This window comes from Lasioglossum baleicum, chromosome 19, assembly GCF_051020765.1.
Source record: "Lasioglossum baleicum chromosome 19, iyLasBale1, whole genome shotgun sequence".
Taxonomy (NCBI): Eukaryota; Metazoa; Arthropoda; class Insecta; order Hymenoptera; family Halictidae; genus Lasioglossum; species Lasioglossum baleicum.
The window spans coordinates 284,305-304,531 of record NC_134947.1 but is presented as its reverse complement, the minus strand read 5'-3'; the positions used below and the strand labels follow the sequence as shown (position 1 = coordinate 304,531).

Sequence of the window (20,227 nt, the reverse complement as noted above, 5' to 3'; positions counted from 1 at the left end):
GCCGTTACAAACATACAGACAGACACGATTTTATTATCATTTCGGCACATTTCTGCTTATAACTTTTGATCGAATGGAGTTTTTCGAATGCGGTTTGCTCTAAAACCTTCCAGAGACGGAGACAAAGATAGAGAGAGAGAGTCAGAGAGGGAGATAGAGAGAGGGAGATAAAGAGAGAGAGAGGGCACGTTTCTTCTTATAACTTTTGATCGAATGGACATTTTCGAATGCGGTATGCTCTGCAACCTTCCAGAGACAGAGAGAGATAGAGTGAGAGTCAGAGAGAGGGATAGTAAGAGAGAGTGTCGGAGAGAGAGAGTGAGAGAGAGAGTCGGAGAGAGGGAGAGAGAGTGAGAGGGAGACAGAGTTAGACCGAAAAAAAAATAGATTATCACAAACACGTTCAGCAAGTATGTACATGCTTTTAAAAAATACTCTGCCACAGCAACGCGTGGCGGGGGAAAGCTAGTATATAATAAAATCGTGTCTGTCTGTATGTTTGTAACGGCAACACTTGAGAACGGCTCAACGTAGAAAGCTGGGGTTTGGACCGTTAAACGCGGCGTTTCTTCGGGAAGGTTTAGGAACAAACCGCATTCAAAAAAGTCTATTGGTTCAAAAGTTGTGACGTAATTAGTGAAAAAAGTCAACTTTTTCGCTCTCTTTTCGGCACATTTCTGCTTATAGCTTTTGATCGAATGGACTTTTTCGAATGCTCTTTGCTCTTAAACCTTCCCGTGGCAAAGCCGCGTTTAACGGTCCAAACCCCAGCTTTCTACTTTGAGCCGTTCTCAAGTGATGCCGTTACAAACATGCAGACAGACACGATTTTATTATCTTTTCGGCACATTTCTGCTTATAACTTTTGATCGAATGGACTTTTTCGAATGCGGTTTGCTCTAAAACCTTCCAGAGAGAGAGAGAGAGAGAGAGAGAGAGAGAGAGAGAGAGAGAGAGAGAGAGAGAGAGAGACCACGCGGCGCCAGCTACCGCGGCCACCGCCAGATGGCCGAGTTTCTCGCAAGCAAAGTGTTGCATTGGGTGGTATTAATATGGGTAGCTTGGAAGATTAAAAACAAATTTTCTTCTGCGCATTTCGTGAAGAAAAGTCTACCTTTTTGGAATACCGCTTTGCTTATTGACTGTATTCAACTGCATTCAATATTTAATTTTTGTTTCTTACCCCTTTTTGCCCCTTTTACTTTTTTTACCCTTATTACCCTTTTTAACCCTTTTCTACCCTTTTTTCCCTTTCTACTCATTCTACCCCATCTTTACCTATTTTTTATCTCTTTTTTATTTCTTTATTGCATCTTTTTTCCTTTTTTATCCTTTTTTATCTTTAATCGTTTGCACTATGCCATCTCGCAAGCGACCGAATCTTGGAAGGAGATCGCACAATGCCGCTAAAGTTAGGTGTGTTCGAGAAAACGAGACCGATCTCGAACGTCAACAACGCCGGAGAGATACGAGAGAAATACAATCTACTCTCAGGTTCCGAGAATCAGAAACTCAACGTAACGAACGCATGCCATCTCGCAAGCGACCGAATCTTGGAAGGAGATCGCACAATGCCGCTAAAGTCAGGTGTGTTCGAGAAAACGAGACCGATCTCCAACGTCAACAACGCCGGAGAGATACGAGAGAAATACAATCTACTCTCAGGTTCCGAGAATCAGAAACTCAACGTAACGAACGCTTAGCTTCTAATAGAGCTCGACTTTCAAGATCGCGAGCTACTGAATCGGAGGCTGAGCGTGAGCTACGTTTCACCTCTGATAGAGCGCGGCATTCGGCTTCACGGAGTAGAGAAAGTTCTACACAAAGGGAAGTTCGTCTGGAGTTAGACCGCCTCAGACATACGACTCGAAGAAGTGATGAGGCAGTGTTGGTGCAAGAAAGAAGACCAAATGAAGGACACCAACCTGGTCTATTGGGCGCTGGACAACAACCGGAGGGACTTGCTCTGCTGCCGTGGATAAGAAAAGACATGGGTGGATTTCAATATAATCCATTAATTAATTATCACGTGGAGTCTGATATTGGACGAATGGAACGCGTGTGTGTCTTTTGCAATGCTTTGAAGTGGAAGGGAGAGACTGTTGGAATGTGTTGTAGTTCTGGCAAGGTCAGATTGCCCCTAATTCAGTCGCCTCCAGAGCCACTTAATTCTTTATTGACCGGTGATAGGCCTGAATCGCGTCATTTCTTCAAAAAAGTACATTCATATAACTCTGCATTTCAAATGACCTCATTTGGAGCAAATGTTATATCCGAGGGTAACTTCATGCCTACTTTTAAAGTCCAAGGGCAAGTTTATCATTTAATCGGATTCCTCTTGCCTTCCGAAAATGAAATTCAACCGAAATGTCTGCAATTGTACTTCATTGCAGATTATCTCTCTCAGGCTGAGCAACGAGCAGGTAATTTTACCAATATGAACATTGCCTTGCTCAGGGAACTTCAAGAAATGCTACACAACAGCAATTCTTATGTTCAGAGTTTTAAGTCCGCCGTTGATACCCTCCCTGCCGGAGCAATTCCGGATTTGCAATTAGTTATTCAAGCTGATAGACGTCCTCGGGGGGAACACAGGGGTCGGTATAACGAACCCACTACTAACGAGGTAGCGGTGTTGCTGGTCAACCAGGAGTGTAGCTGTCGTGATATTATCATCAGTGGCAGGGGTGGTGAGCTGAGGAGAATATCAGAGACCCACCGCTCCTATGACGCTCTCCAGTACCCTCTTATGTTTCCCAGAGGGGAGGACGGCTACAACTTCTTGATTTTCCAAGTTGACCCCACCACTGGCGAGGAAAACGACCGCAAGAAAACATCGGCCCTCCAATTTTATGCGTATAGGATGATGATCCGTCAAAATGAGTTTAATCCCCTAATCTATTATAGGCAACTCACTAATCAGTTTTGGGTAGATATGTATGCCAAGATAGAGACCGAGCGACTGACGTATCTTAGAACTAATCAGACAAGACTGAGGATGGAAAGTTATATTCACCTCCGAGATGCCTTGGGCACGGATGAGGACCCGCAAAATATGGGCCAGTTGGTAATCTTGCCTTCTACCTTCACAGGAGGCCCTAGGTACATGCACCAACGTACCCAGGACGCCTTCTGCTACGTGCGCAAATACGGGAGACCTGATCTATTTATTACTTTTACTACCAATCCACGGTGGGGTGAAATAGTAAGAGAACTTCTGCCAGGTCAAGGCCCCCAAGATCGACATGATGTAGTATCTCGGGTCTTTAACCTGAAACTCAAAGTCCTGATTAATTTACTAACAAAAAATCAGTTATTTGGAGCTGCTTCCTGCTACATGTACTCGGTTGAGTGGCAGAAGAGAGGCCTCCCCCATGCCCACATTCTTCTCTGGCTGAGAGAAAAGATCAGGCCAGCTCAGATCGATGACGTGATCCGAGCTGAGTTTCCCGACCCTGCACAGGACCCAGAACTCTACAGTGTTGTTAAAAACCACATGGTTCATGGGCCCTGTGGTTTTCTCAACTTGCTGTCACCGTGTATGAGAGAAGGTCGGTGTAGCAAGAAGTACCCCAGAGCATTCGTGAGGGAAACCATCACTGGAGATGATGGCTATCCTACCTACAAGCGAAGGTCTCCCGCTCAGGGCGGGTTTATTGCGACACTTAGGTACGGTGGCCGTGATATTATCGTAGACAATTCCTGGGTAGTTCCCTATTCCCCTGTCCTTTCGAGAACTTTAAAAGCCCATATTAATGTAGAGTTTTGTAGCAGCGTCCAGTCCATAAAATACATTTGCAAATATGTGAACAAAGGTAGTGACCAGGCTACCTTTGGTGTTAGGAACAATAGGGACGAGATCACGACTTATCAGAGCGGAAGATACATTAGCACCTCCGAGGCTGTGTGGCGTATTCTCTCATTTCACATCCACGAGAGATTTCCTCCAGTGATCCGCTTGGATATTCACTTGGAGAGTGGCCAGAGGGTTTACTTCCAGCCTGAAAACCTTCAGGAAAGGCTGGAAAACCCTAAAAACACCACATTGCTGGCCTTCTTTAAGGTGTGTACAAAGGACGCCTTTGCCAGTACACTCCTGTACGAGGAAGTTCCTTCGTACTACACTTTCAACCGACAAAGAGGAGAGTTCTGTCGTAGAAAGCAGGGCACACCCGTGGAAGGACATCCAGGAGTAAAGAAAGAGCATGTTATTGGGCGAGTTTTCACCATCCACCCCAATAACACAGAGTGTTTCCACCTTAGGATGCTATTGTACAATATCCGAGGCCCCACTTCATTCGCCAGCCTAAAGACAATTAATGGCGTGGTCCAGCCAACCTATCAGGCTGCCTGTCGAAGTCTAGGCCTGTTAGAGGATGATGAGCAATGGCATCAAACTCTGACAGAGGCAGCAGTCTCTGATAGCCCCAGAAAGCTGAGAGAACTGTTTGCCATCATTTTAATTTTCTGTAGTCCCTCAGACCCTCTTGAACTCTGGCACCAATTTAAAAGAAGTCTTTGTGAGGATGTGTTTAGGGACTGGCGAAGGAGGTCTGTAGACACGTCTTCCCATGATGTTGAGGAACACTGCTATGATAGGGGCTTAGCACTGTTAGAAGAGGCTGTCCAATCCAATGGAGGCCAGCCTCTCTCTCATTACTCCATGCCATCTCCTGAAAATTTAAGTATCGAACCAAACCTTCAATACTATAGAGAGGCCAACCACGACCCTGTAGAACTGGCAAGTGACCTGACCCGTGAAAACCAACTCACTGTCAACCAGAAAACAATATTCAATTTTGTTTGTGATAGTGTAGATAATTCTCGCGGCAAAATAATTTTCCTGGATGCTCCAGGAGGTACCGGGAAATCATTTTTGATTCGTGTCCTCCTGGCTAAAGTTAGGAGTTCAGGAAAGATAGCGTTAGCTGTAGCATCCTCTGGGATTGCAGCTACTCTACTTCCTGGAGGTCGGACAGCCCACTCGACTTTTAAAATCCCTATAGACTTAGATAGGAGCGAGACCCCAATCTGTAATATCTCCAGAAACAGTGACCTGGCTAAGGTGATTCAAGACTGCCATCTAATTGTCTGGGACGAGTGTACCATGGCCAATAAGAAGGCAATCGAGGCTGTGGACCGCACTATTAGGGACATTAGATCTACGAATACTGTCATGGGAAGTATCACCACTTTGTTTTCTGGAGATTTCCAACAAATCTTGCCAGTCGTTTACCGAGGTACCCGCGCCGACGAAGTTAATGCATGTTTGAAACAGTCCACCCTTTGGCCTGCCATCGAAAAAGTAACTCTCACCACCAACATGAGAGTTCAACTTGGCGGCAGCGAGGAGAGTGCCAGCTTCTCTTCTCTCCTACTCAGAATAGGAGATGGCACTATCGGCAGCGATGACAATGTGACACTGTCACCCCAGCTCTGTAATGTTGTGTCAACAATTGAAGACCTGATCTCCCGAGTGTACCCTGATGCTGCTAACATATCTAATCAGTCTGAGCAGTGGCTCTGTAACAGAGCCATCCTAACACTAACGAATGATCAGGCCACCTCGATCACCTCGGCAGTGCTCGATATGTTTGAAGCTGAAGAAATGCACTACAGGTCTTTGAACAGTACAGTAACTGCAGATGAGTCTGTTCAATACCCTACAGAGTTCCTAGAGTCAATAGCTGTTCCCGGGCTTCCCGCTCATATTCTTAAAGTTAAAATTGGTGTCCCTGTAATGTTGATGAGGAACTTGAACCCCCCCAAGCTTTGTAACGGCACGAGATTGTTAATTAAGGCCCTTCACCGCCATGTCATTCATGCTATGATTCTGACAGGTAGTGGCAAGGGTGAAATGGTCTTTATTCCTAGGATCCCAATCATCCCAACCAACTTCCCCTTTCAATTTAAAAGAATTCAGTTTCCGATTAGCGTTTGCTTCGCAATGACCATTAATAAAGCTCAGGGACAGACGTTGCAGATTGCCGGGATAGATGTTAGGTCGGATTGTTTCTCTCACGGACAATTTTACGTCGCCTGTTCTCGAGTTACCAGCCCTTCTCACCTATTCATTTGCACTTCCAATAGGACCGTCAAGAATGTCGTGTATCAAGAAGCATTGCAGTAGGTTAAGGCTTTAATTAAATTTTATGACATGTATATCAACCTTTCAAACTATTACTTTCATAAGATCGTGTCTGTCTGTATGTTTGTAAAAGGATCAATTGAGAACGACTAAACATAGAAAGCTAAAACCGTGTTTGTCTGTCTGTTTGTGACGGCATCAATCGATAACGGTTAAACGTAGAAAGCTGGGGTTTGAACCAGACGTTTATGAGAAATCAGCATACGAAAAAGTCCATTCCTTCAAAAGTTTTGACGACTTTTTCCACTGGACAACTACAACGCTAACTGCTTACTTCAAGTTATGTGAATGTGGCACGTTTGCGAAAACACTGATGTATGAATAATAAAATAATAATAATAAAACATATAAATGTCACATCCGTGACAGGTAAAAACATAAATTAAAAAAATTCTGAGCCACAGCAACGCGTGGCGGGGAAAGCTAGTCCTTATCATTATCATTATCGTTATCATTATCGTTATCGTTATCGTTATCGTTATCGTTATCGTTATCGTTATCGTTATCGTTATCGTTATCGTTATCGTTATCGTTATCGTTATCGTTATCGTTATCGTTATCGTTATCGTTATCGTTATCGTTATCGTTATCGTTATCGTTATCGTTATCGTTATCGTTATCGTTATCGTTATCGTTATCGTTATCGTTATCGTTATCGTTATCGTTATCGTTATCGTTATCGTTATCGTTATCGTTATCGTTATCGTTATCGTTATCGTTATCGTTATCGTTATCGTTATCGTTATCATTATTATTATTATTATTATTATTATTATTATTATTATTATTATTATTATTATTATTATTGGGGTCCTAGGATCTTGGGCGCCTACAGTGGCGATTCAGATCCACTGTCGGTCCGTTCTCTCTATTCGAGGGATGTCCAAGGTCTAAATCCTCTCACTCCACCTCCTCGTGGCGGACCCTGGGACACGTTTCGGCGTGTGCTAACGGAGCGAGGGGTGTACTCCGGAGCGCTGCCTGGTTTACAGTCCCCAGCGTTCCTGGGTACGGTATGAATGTATGTGTGAATGTATGTATAAATGTGGCTGCGGCCGGTTCGCGGTGGATATTCCCCGTAGACTATCCAAGGGAGGAGTAGTAGCCTCCCGACCGGGGCTGAGGGATATGTCTGTACCTGACCTCTGTATGTGGCAACACTTACATGTTTAACGTGGAGAAACCGCTACCCTCAGCTGACTGGAGCCTATTCGGGGGTTGAAGCCGTGAATTCGGGCGCAGGGGTGGAGGATTACCTGGCCAGTATTTCTTCATACCCTGAGCGCTGGGGGGCAAACCAGCGCACCGTCTAGCCTGAAGTTGGGGGAATATCCGGCTCGGATCCGGTGCCTCCCTTCGATAGGGGTGACGTTAAACCTTTAACATCTTATTTTAATTTTTTGTAGAGTCATTTTTTCCACGTCAATAGGCTTGGCCAGCTGATAAACCGCTTCTCGGCTTTGGCGTGGCGTAACTAGGGTAAAAACTCCGGCGGGGATAGCACCCCTACTGCGGTAGGGGTCCCATAGCGGTGCGAACCGTCGTAAGGATTTACACTGATATAGACATGAATAAACGCAAAAACAACTAAAACATGGATGTAGTGGGGGAATCGCAGGTGTTCGCGAAGAGCTCGATGCTCCAAAGGACTCCGCCATCTAACCCGTCCCCGGGGAGATCGCGGCATCTTCCAGATCGGGATACGCCTGGCAAAGATGGAGGAAACTCCGATGTAGGGATCTTGGGTGGGGATGCGCCAACAGGGCTAGGACCCACTGCACAGGATCCCACACGGACTCCCTTAATCGAGGGGACAGAGCGACAGGCAGGTATTAGCGAGGCTGAGCCAACCGACGGCTTTACCGCCGTCTGGCAAGAAATCGCCGAGGCGGAAGAGAAAGCGGAGCAGAGGCACGAGGTGATGATGAGTCTCATACGGGAGATGACGGGAGCACTTACAAAGCAGCCCAACATCTCAAGGACCATTAAAGACGGCCTACCTAAGCTGTTCGAGGTTCTTGACAGCTGCCGATTTTTTAGAAAGAAGAGCCTTTCCGCCATCAGACGCCTAGTACAACTAGGCCAGGCAGCAGCTAGAGGCCCATTAGAGACAACAACCGAGGCGCGACTCGCTCAAGCAAACACGCCACAGGATGGGACGGGAAAAAAAGAGGGGTGCCACTTCCCCTCTCTCCACGACACACCTTGAGTCCAAAAAGAAAAAAGAGGGACCCAGTCCAAAGGAGTGGACTAAGGTAGAGAGGAAGGGAAAGAAGAGGAAGAAAGCGAAGAAAGAAAAGAAGGAAGAAGAACTCTTGAAAAATAGGGCTACTGTACCTTCTAAAGATGATAAGGAGCGGCGGGTTGCTAAGAGAAAACCCCGCCCCGAAGCGATTATCCTTAAACCGACAAGCGGGAAGACGTATGCGGACATACTCGGGAAAGTCCGCCAAACCGTTAAGCCCGAGGAGAGCGGCGTCGACATACGATCCGTACGACGCACGAGGACGGGAGATGTGCTCGTGGAACTAAAAAAGACCACGGTAGGCGCCCGCACGACCTTCTCGGAAGCCTTGAAGAAGACCGTTGGAGCAGACAGCACTGTCCGGGAACTTATCCCCAGAGCTAGCCTGGAGATAAGAGATCTGGACAGTTACACCACAAAAGAGGAGGTACAGGAGGCTCTGACTCGGACCCTGGGCGAATACTCCGGGCACCTGCAGGTGACCCTGACCAGGCCAAACGGGCGGGAGCAGAGAGCGGCAATAGCCTTTGTGGACGAGGTGGCCGCCACGAAGTTGCTGGGCGCCGCGCGTATTAAGATCGGGTGGATTAATTGTCGCATCCGAAGGCGCGTGGTGGTTCCCAGGTGCTTTAGGTGCCTGGGCTTTGGCCACCAGAGCCACAGCTGCAAAGGCCCGGATCGCAGCAAGGCCTGCTTTAAGTGCGGCAAAGAGGGCCATAAGTCGCAGGTCTGCGTTGGCGACCCTCTGTGCTATCTCTGCGATGAGGAACCGGGGAAGCCTGACGCTCGGAGACATATACCTGGCTCGGGGGGCTGCGACGCTTTCCGTAAAGCGCTGGCTGAAGCGAGGCCGTAATCAATGGCGAGATCAATGGTATCGGTTGGAGTGATTCAGTGTAATCTGAACAGGTGCAGGGCAGCGCAGTGCCTCCTAACTCAGATCCGCCTTGAGCTCAATGCAGACATCGTCCTTGTGAGCGAGCAATACCGGGACGAGGTCGGGCCAGGATGGCACGCTGACGCGCTTGGCACGGCCGCAATATGGATCCCGGATTTGCGACGAGTCAATGTCGCATCCCATGGATCCGGCAGCGGTTTCGTTTGGGCGAGGGCCAAGGACGTGACATACGTCAGTGTGTACCTCACCCCAAATGAAAGAATTGGAGACTTCCGGGCCAACCTCCAGGGCCTGGAAGACGCGTGCCGCAACATGGAGGGCGAGCTGATAGTGGCTGGGGATTTCAACGCCAAAGCTCTCGAGTGGGGAGAAGCCTGGCCTGATTCCCGGGGTGGGGATGTCATGGATATGGCGTCCAGACTCGGCCTGGTGGTGTTAAACACTGGGTCGGTCTCTACCTTCCGGAGGCCAGGCTATCGCCAAACCATCATCGATATCTCCCTGGCTACGGAAAACTTGACTGCACGGGTGCAGGACTGGCGGGTGATTGAGGACTACACAGCTAGCGATCACCGTTCCATCACCAGTACATCATGTTCCGTGTGCGGGATGCCGTGCCAGCCAGGGCCCACCAACACCGGGGAAGCTCCTGGAGGGACTAATACGACCTCGACTCCACGCGGCAGTTCAAGCTGCGGGAGATCTCTCCGAAAAGCAATACGGCTTTAGAAGAGGGAGATCCACCATCCACGCCATTCAGGAGGTGGTGAATGCCGCCAGGAGCGCGGAAAGGGGAAATCACTACACCCGCCCCGTGTGTCTGCTGGTCACGCTTGACGTGAAAAATGCTTTTAATTCGGTGAGGTGGAGCGATGTCCTAACTGCCATGGAGCGGGATTTCAAGGTACCCAAGTACCTCCTCAGATTGTTCGACGACTATCTGAGGAACCGCTCCATCACCTATACCACCGAGGACGGCCCGGCAAGAAAGGAGATCACCTCGGGGGCGGCCCAGGGCTCGATCTCCGGACCTGACATATGGAATATTACCTACGATGGTCTCCTGAGGATCCAAATGCCCGAGGGGGTTGACCTGGTTGGATACGCGGACGACGCTGCCATGTTGATCATCGCTCGCAATGTCGAGCGGGCACAATGGCTGCTAAATCAGGCAATGCGACGTATACGCTCTTGGATGAGCGACCATGGGTTGCAGCTGGCATTAGCCAAGACCGAAATCGTGCTGCTTACCAAGAAACGCATCCCCCTGATCAGGAATATGCAGATGGAGCACGTGACGGTCTCGACGAAAAACGCGGTCCGGTACCTGGGGACGATGCTCGATTCTCGGCTCACCTTCTGGGAGGAAATTCGGCGTAGAGCGGACAAGGCGGCGTCAGTGTTACATCTCTGAGTAGGTTGATGGCCAATATCGGTGGGCCGACACCGGCTAGGAGGCGTCTTCTACTCAGAACCGCCGAGTCTGTCATGCTCTACGGCGCAGAGGTTTGGGCCGATGCTTTGCGAAACGAGAAGTATCGCAAGCGCATGGCCGCAGTGCAGCGGAGAGGTGCACTCCGTATCGCGTGCTCCTATTGCACGGTCTCGGAGGCTGCGGTGCTGGTCGTCGCGGGGGTCATTCCTATCGACCTCATCGCCCAAGAACGGAAGTACGTTCACGCCAACAAGCTTGCTCAGGACAAAGATGAAACGGCGAGGAATGCCCGTATCGCCACCATCGAGACCTGGCAAGCCCGATGGGAGGCGACAACAACCGCCAGGTGGACCAGGAGGGTCATCCCCCGACTGGACACCTGGCTTAAACGAGAGCATGGAGAAGTGGGATACCATCTCACCCAACTCCTGACGGGGCACGGGTTGTTCCGTGCCTTCCTACACACCATCGGGAAGGTACCGGACCCCGACTGTAAATATGGCGACTCTCCCCGCGACAACGTCCTCCATACATTCTTCGAATGCCGAAGGTGGTGGGCGGAGCGGCAGAGGGTCACGGAGTTAGTGGGCTGCGACATCACTCCCGACAACATCGTGGAGGTGATGTTGCGCAACCCAAAGAACTGGGCAGGGGTGGCATATTTTGCAGAAACCATCCTCCGCCAAAAACAAAGAGAAGAGGAAGGTAGAGCGCCCACTCCGGCGCTGAGTGACGTTGGTTAGCCCAAAATGGGCTTAAGGAAGGGCGCCCTCCGAAGTAATGCCGAAAGGCGGTTCCGGGGGAGCAAGCGCCTGCTCGACGGAGGTTTGGGTTTTAGTGGGTAGAGTGACAAGCTGCCGAGAGCCCCACACACGGGACGATACCTGTTCCTATGGTGCGTAAACGCATTTCCCCCTCCTCAAAAAAAAAATTATTATTATTATTATTATTATTATTATTATTGTAAGCCTCATTGTATACTTTGCAGAATTGATCTGCCAGTAATTGAGCTTTAGTGGAGTTCGAATCATGAAAATTCCCTGAATAATCGATGAGTGGAGGAATGTAGATCGGCTTTTTCATGATTTTTCTGAAGACAGGCCAGAAGGTAAGAGAATTAACTACTCTTTTGATTTCAGTCTGGATGCGCTGGCTATTGAGAAATCTCACTCGTCGTTGCATGCTTTTTGATAGCTGCTTGTATTGTTCAAATGAAGTCAGATCGGCGGTACGTTGCCAATGCTTTCTGGCAGAGTTGCGTAGACGAATAAGAAACTTGAGTTTCTCGTCAGGTTTGACATGTTTGTCAGGTGTGTTTACAAACGAGGTAGCCTTGAAGAAACAGGATTTAAGTAACCGTTGAAATAGAGTCACCTTGTGATCAATATCATCGGTACAGTTGATGATAGGAGAAATGCTTATTTTGCTCGCATGTTCGCGGTACAAGTCCAAGTCAGTGACTGAGGAAGAGGTCGCAAATGAGTGTTTAATCTCTGGCAACAACAACACTGGACAGTGGTCCGAGGATAGGTCATCAGATGTCTCGCATTGGAGATCATTGAAAGTATCAGCCAAAAAGAAGTCGATTGTGGATGGGGTACAATTTGTTCGAAAGTAAGTGTGGGTAAGTGGAGATCATTGAGTAACTGTGGCTCAACATATGATTTTCCAGTAGCTTACCATTGAGATTGTTAACTTTATTGTTCCAGGACGTATGCTTTGCGTTGAGGTCAACACCTGCCACAAATGGAAGTTTGAAATTGGTAATGGTATTTAATGCAGCAGCATCAAGAAATTGTTTAGGACAGTAGGCTGAGAGTAGAATTAGGTTGAAGTTGATCAGCTTAATGGCAACAGCTTCAAGGTTATTAACAGTAGGGAGTTGAAGGGGGTGAAAGTGGAGGTTTTTATGTATAAAGATGGCAACCCCTCCCCCAATCCTACTAGCGATTCCGTCGTTACGAACAATATTATAGTTGGTAAGTGACAGATATCCATGGAAGGAGACAACCATGTGTAAGAGGTTGCCGCTGGTGGTATGTGTGAGTGTGTGTGAGGTGTGTGTGAGGTGTGTGTGAGTAGTTGCCGATCGGGGCACGTTGTTGATCGGTGCACGTTGCCGCGACGATTGCTCGAGCCGTTTCACTGTTTTTCAGAAATAATAGCGCGTCATGAAGAACACAGTTCAGTTGTCAGACGAATACGAGAAAATATACATCGTTTCTGATTTCCGTATAATTTTCTCTTACACATGTTTCTTGGATCAAGGCGATCAAAACGTTGCTATTGATCATAAATGATTCGAATTCAGTCAAATTGGGGAGAATGGAATCGGCGTTCCATGACATGATTTTATCAGGTAGTTTGCGGTTGAAGGCAACTATGAGAAAAGCAATTGAGCAGCGTCAAATATGACTTCTAGCTTATCGAGTATTGTTGAGCATGAAGCAAGTTTTGGGCGAATTGCTTTAACAACTGAAATGGCTCTCTTGAGGAAGAGGATCGCTTCTTTCAGAAATTCCCCTGTTTCTGTAGAATCGAGGGGAGCGGAGTTGGTATTGATAATTACTGGAGGGGTCAGGCCGCTTACCACCTCGCTAAAAGTTCAATTCCCGTTGGCATTAGCCGTTTCAATATGATTCCGATGCTGTTTCAAATGAGTCAGAACCTGTGAACGACGATTAGGAGTAGCCCGAGGGGCTCGAACTGTAAACCTTTTATCAATATAAGAAATTAGACTGGGACATTGAGCGAAGTTGGCAGTATGATTGCCAGCACAGTTTGCACATTTTGCAGGGACTTCAGCTGCTTTTACACAGTCTTTGGAGAGGTGGTCGAGGCCACACTTAACGCATTTAGGCGTTTTAAAACAATTTGCACTGGCGTGCCCGAAGATTTGACACCTGTAACGTTGTGTGTAATTTTTGGACTTGATAAATTTTTTCCAATAAATTCTGCAGTGGTACAGGAACCCAACAGACTTTACCTGAAACAGCTTTGTTTCAGGGGGAAACGTGACTTTGTAAAGCGGATTGCTTTGAGATGAACGAAAGGAGACAACGCTCAAGGGGTTGAGTTTGAAAGCGTTAAGCTCAGAGGCTATTGACTCTGGGTCAATTTGAGGGAGACCCCTCAATACAGTGGTGAGAGGCTTCTCGCAGGGAAGAGCGAAAGTGTAAAATTTCAAACCGGCTTTTTGAAAAGCCGATTTTGCTTCTGAGAAGAATTTCACGTCGCTAGAGTGCAATCTGACCTGATTGCCAAGGAATTTAATGAAAAAGTTTTTTCCGATTTCAGATTCCAGTTTGTTACTGAATTCAATCACTTCGCTTTTGGCGATTTTGATGTAAATGGGGGGAGGGCGAACAGTAGCAACTGAATTAACAGAATGAATTATTGGGTTGCGATTTGAATTGGTTTTCGAACTTACTTCAATGGTAGGTTTGCCTGTATTGTCTGCAAATTCCTTGTAGGCATCAGTGGAGAAGATGGCGAAACGGTTGGTCGTCGGGATGTTTGAACCGATTTGTCCAGAGTTGCTGGAGTTGGGGTTCGTCATGTCGTCAGTTTTTAGCCTTTTGGGCCCAGAATTATTCGAGAGATCACCCGAGAGACGGACTGGCGTGTTGCCAGTCACGTCGGATGAAAGTTTCTGCTTCAGACCGACCACGCGGCCATCTTGGTCGCTGGTAGCTGGAACGTGGTTCCCGGCTGGATCGTTCACTTTGAGTGAAATTAGGTGAAATGGACGGTGTTTCAGATGTCTTGAAAAAGACAGGTTAGGCTGCCAAAGGCAGGAGGAAGAACACTAACACCGTTTTATTTCCGAAATCGATTCCGTAATAGAGATCGATACAAGAATTCAATTCGAATTCATTTCGAAGAACGAACGTTTCAAAGAAACAATAGAGCTCTGGAGAGAGCGAAACTCACAATGAGCACGCGACCGAGGCCAATAATGGAAATGAACACTATGGATAGCAATCTACACGGTTGACGCGACCGCAGTCAACGAGCGAATGAGCATGAATGATGATCTGCTCTCCGGTGAGAATTCGTCTCGTTCTGCCTTATATAGACAGAAGACGAAAGCACGGACCACGAAGAGTGCCAGTTTCGGCAAAGTCTACAAATATGACTCCCGTTCGGTCGCTCTTACTCTTAGGCCTAGACGCGACTCGCGACGAGTCGTTGTCTCGTCGCATCCCCCCCTTTCTTCGGAGACTAGTGACGAGGTTTAACTTCTGGTGATATAAAAATAAACTTTTAAAAAAAAATTAAACCGACTTCGGAGAAACTTCAAAAAGCATAAAGAAGTGTGAAATAAAAAAAAACTTTTTAAGAAGAAAAAACGCACTAAAAAGTATAAAATAATTTCCGTTTAATTTATGTGAATACACACGAACTTAAATACAATACAATCTTTTCGCAGGCGGAGCAAATATATTACTTAAATACATATAAATATATTAGTATTTACAAGAATTTAAGGATTTTCGTAATTTCCAGTGTCGACAATTTTCAATTTTGCGCAGCCTCCGAAAAGATTGTATTGTATTTAAGTTCGTGTGTATTCACATAAATTAAATGGAAATTATTTTATACTTTTTAGTGCGTTTTTTCTTTTTAAAAAGTTTTTTTTATTTCACACTTTTTTATACTTTTTGAAATTTTTTCGAAGTCGGTTTAATTTTTTTTTTAAAGTTTTTTTTTTATTTCACACTTTTTTTATCTCTGTCAGCCGTCACATTCCAATCGTAATTTATACATATCTGAAAGTCTGAAAGCCGCAATCGATAACTGTTCCTAATGTCTAACATTCAGCGGAGTTCACAACGGTACCACCACCCTACATTTTCCGCAAATAAATTCGTAATTAATAAAAAAATGTAAAATTTTTTTGCACGGGGCCATCCCGGGAACATACCCTACAAGATGCAAAAGGTTTCGTTCCGATTGGTCCATCCATCTCGGCGTAATCGGTGAACATACATAGAAAAAAAAGCGAAAAAAAGGCACATACAGATCGAATTGAGTAACCTCCTCCTTTTTCGAAGTCGGTTAAAAAATAAGAATAAGGTATCACTAGAAGTTAAAGAATTCGTTGATGAGAAGTAAGTTAAAAAGATTAAATACTGTAAGAATGTTTATACCACCGTTTAGATGACTTGAGTGTTTCATATGTTTATTTGTTATATATAATTTTATTTATTTATGTTTGTTCGGCGTCGACCGACGGTCGGAGGCGCCTGACGCTGGAACCGCTCAGCTATGAGCGCGCTAGGACGGCAATTACAAGGATCGTGAGAATGAGGGAGAGAGATTAATTCCAGATTGGTTAACACTGCACTTTATTCAAACTTGTTGATCTATAGAATCGCCGAAGTCTCGAAATGCGGATATCTTGCTCGTGCGAGATTCTGCCTTATCCTTTGCTCGACGGAACCCTTGTGCTTCCCTTGACGAGGGCCGCCGCGAACGGAGATCTTCAACGCGCCGTCGGAAATCTTGACGCGGGCAGACGCACTGATCGCGACGCGGAAGAATGAGGATCGGTGGCAACTCGAAAGAAACTTCGAATTAGGATTGCGAGAAATAAAGCGCAGTGATTTTCGCGAACAAACAAAAGATTAGAACGTGCGAAATGAATAATCGGGTGGTCTCGAATGACTGAACTGAAAAGAGACTCGCTCCGCCAAGGGAGGGCCTTTAAATATTCTCCGAAACGGCAGGCGGGGTCGCACGCGATTGATTCCGGATCGATCGCATGATCCGGGAAGACGCAACGTTCGAGATTCAAACTATGGGATTTACCGGTGATGGGCGCTTACAAACACCTCGCGGCCGTACGCAACGGTAACGAGCGATCGCTACGCGACTCTAAACATTATGAAAAACAGCCAGAGCAAGTGTAGTTCAACGGTTGGCGTAACGGCCGGCAAATCCCATAATTCGAATCCCGAACAATGCTGTTATATATAATTTTATTGATTTATGCGTTGCGTTAGTGCTTTTGTTAACAAATGTATGTTACGTTCAGATTTTGTTAAATAAACAGTTCCCTGCGAGCGAGCAACAAATCACGACGTGTCGTGTCGAGTCTCCGAGCCTCCTTACAATACTTACCTTACTTACTGTGTAAATGAAAATATAATCATGGAAAATAGATATCTAATTTAAATTACATTACAGTCACACATAGCCTACAAGGAGTGCTAGCGGCAATCGCAGCGATACGTCGCGTCGGGTGATCGTTCGTCAAGTGATATACGTCAAATAAACGTTCAAATACTTCATTATGTTTAATATTATTGTGTTTTTTATGATATATGAGAATACAATATACCTTCAAACTAGTGGGTTATCAAATCATTTCAACGAAAAATGATTGCATTAGTTCTGTTCACAAAAATCGATTTCTTGAGAAAACCAGAGGTCGTAGACAATTTTGAGACCAGATTTGAAATCAGCGTGAAAAAATCTACGGGAAATGATATATAGCAAAAATTTTAAAAATTTTCTGCCCGTGGTAACGGAGAAACCACATTTTCTTGAAATTGTGAAAGTTTAACGAATTTTCTCAAGGTTAAATAGTGTTGTGAAAATGAGCTCTGAGTCCTGAGCTTTGAAGGCTCGAGTCGCGACTTCAGTCGTAAACGCTGGAGCCTTCCAGGTTTGAACCTTGAGCTGTGAGAACTGGTGTCCTCAACGCTTGAGCTTGAAACTTAAAGACTCGAGTCTTCTGTACTGCCTGGATGTGTTTGAATATTCCGACGTAATAGAATATGTATACACAGCCTAGATGCAGCTGTGCCCTCTGTGACAAATATCATAACATAAGCGAATGTTTCAATACAAATCTCTCCTCTAGTTAGTTTCAATCGAAACATTGAAGAAGAATCTCGAAAAGCGTATCGATCCTTTAAACTTTCTTTAAAAGTAATAATGGTGGAAGAAATTAACAGTTCATTTAGTGAAAAGTCGTCTGATACCGAAACAGAAACTAATGCATTAACACAACCGCGTAGAAAGTGTTGGAAGTGGGATAGTTTTGAACAAAAAGACACAAATAGATTACGCTGTCGTAGATGTGATCATACTTTCTCTTCTAAAACATCTCATACTATTTTGAAAAAACATTATGAGAGGCATGAAGGAATAATATTACAAAGAAAACAAGAAGATACTGAAAGATTGGAAACTAAAAAGGATCTTCATAAATTATTAATAAATTTCATAATTCGTGGAACCCAGTCAATACGAATAGTAGAGGAAAAAACGTTCATTACATTTGTCAGTGCACTCAAACATGATTATAAACTCCCTAGCAGGTATAGCATAAATCAAACAATTCAACGTACATTCAAAGAAAAAAAGAATGAAATTATTCAACATTTAAAAAAATTGGAATATAAAGTTTCCTTAACATTTGACTTTTGGACGTCAGTAACAAATAAACCATATATCGTTATTACAAGTCATTTTGTTGTGAAAAATATGTTGTACTCAATAATACTCGATTTTTATATTATTCCTTATCCTCACAAAGGCGAAGATATTGTACAGAAGATTAAATCTGTTATTGAAGAATTTGGACTTAGAGACAAACTTATAGCTCTCACAACAGATAATGAAGCAGCGAATTATAAATGCATACAGTTGTTGAAAAGAAATGAAGAGTATAAATGCGTTACGCATATACCGTGTATTGCTCACGTTTTAAATATCGTTGTAAAAACTGGTTTGCAGAAAATTGAAAATGAATGTAAAAAAGTATCTGAACTAGTACATTTTATAACATTTTCTGCAAAGCGAAAACAGATATTTGAAGAATGTTGAATATTTAGCTCTTATTAAGGACATGCCAGTTCGTTGGAACTCAACATATCTAATGTTAGAACGAGCTATCCATATGAAAGAAGTTTTAAATTATCTCTGTGATGAAAGGCCAGAGTTTATCCAATATTCAATTGATTCATGGAGTAATATCGAAGATATTGCAAAATACCTTGAGGTTTTCAATCAAGCAACTGTTATTTTATCAAAATCGAGATATCCCAGTATATGTTATGTACAAGTAATTGTTCAGGTATTACTACATCTGTCAAATTTTTAAAATGATATTGTACTTTTTTCAAGGAATGTGCTACATATATGCAGACGCAGTTACATGAATATTTGTATAATTTTAGGTATTATTACAACACCTATCTGCCTTTGAAAATGATACTCTTCTCAAACAATCTGCTACAGCTATGCAAACGAAGATAAACAAGTATCTAAGTCGCCTATTGAATAATTTGAGTGAATTCGCTGTCATCTTAGATCCTCGCTTAAACAACGCTTACTTTATCCAGAGAGGAAATGCGATTGCTTTAGAAAAATTGAAGAACTATTTTTACGTTAATTATTGCTCAGCAGAAAATACAGCAGAACAAACACACCAGAAAACGTCAAAAGAACTTTATACATCAAACAATCCTACCACTTCTTTATTTTCTAACATTTATAAAAAATCAGAAATAAATAATTCCAATGAAATTGATACATATATAAATATGTCGCAAGAATCTGAAGATACAGATCCACTCGTTTGGTGGGACACTCGAAAAACATCGTTCCCGAGTTTAAGTCAAATGGCATTAGATATTTTGTCAATTCCTGCTACAAGTGTTCCAAGCGAAGAATCTTTTTCAAAAGCAGGAAATTTAATTACGAAAAGAAGAAACAGGCTAAACCGATCCACAATTCAAGCTTCCATGTGTTTAAATTCATGGCTAAACTTTTTAGAAAATAAATAACATATACATAGAATTGTTGTCCATTTCTTTTTCCTATTGGTCAAGAACGCTGAGAGCTGAGCGTTGAAGCTTTGAGTCTTAAAGCTTTGAAAGCTTAAGCTTTATATAATTGTAGCCTTAGAAACTTAGTCTTTAAGACTGAGCTCTGGAGCTTCGAAGACTCGAGCTTTATACAACACTAGTGTCGGTGATTTCCATGGGACCCAGTTTACTTATAGTAGTATACTTTATTATATTCTTTAAGCTTGAAGTAAGTACATACAATCATTTCGTTACTGCTTTGATTATATGTTGCTTCTTTTTCTTGTAAAAATTTGAAATTCGCACCAATTGGTGTTTTAAAACTATTAAGCTAATTAAACTAATATGTATGTCGGAGAAGGCCAGAGAATTTGTTTACATCGAGAACTTTTATTTCTTTTTCTAATAATTTGCCAACATGTGGCAAATTCTTTTGTTTCTTTTGTTTCTCTCGCGCCTGAGAACCTTTGGGCCACCTTGGAAGGATCCTCGCCCTTTTACCTGGATTGGTCGGAAAAAGGATCGGCGGACGGATGTGACCACACACTTTGTTGGGTGCTTTCGGCGAAAGCAGTTCGTTTGTTAGCGTTCATAATAAAAATCTTTTCATGAGAAGTTTGTGAGTGCATAATTTCTTCGATTCCCCGTCACTATGGATAACTCAGGAGACGAAGGAAAT

At 44.5% G+C, this 20,227-nt stretch overlaps 2 protein-coding genes across 3 annotated transcripts in view; one reads left to right on the top strand and one right to left on the bottom strand.

Annotated features, from left to right (window-relative positions):
• The window catches only part of LOC143218516 (uncharacterized), a 43,738-nt gene that overhangs the window by 22,662 nt on the left and 849 nt on the right, over positions 1-20,227 (bottom strand). The gene's annotated exons all lie outside the window — the stretch shown is intronic.
• LOC143218545 (uncharacterized) lies at positions 1,401-7,626 on the top strand. The gene is made up of 6 exons (XM_076443774.1): positions 1,401-1,665; positions 1,714-1,842; positions 1,887-6,126; positions 6,311-6,463; positions 6,966-7,161; positions 7,555-7,626. The coding sequence occupies exons 1-6, from the start codon at positions 1,401-1,403 to the stop codon at positions 7,624-7,626; spliced, it is 5,055 nt and encodes a 1,684-aa protein (XP_076299889.1).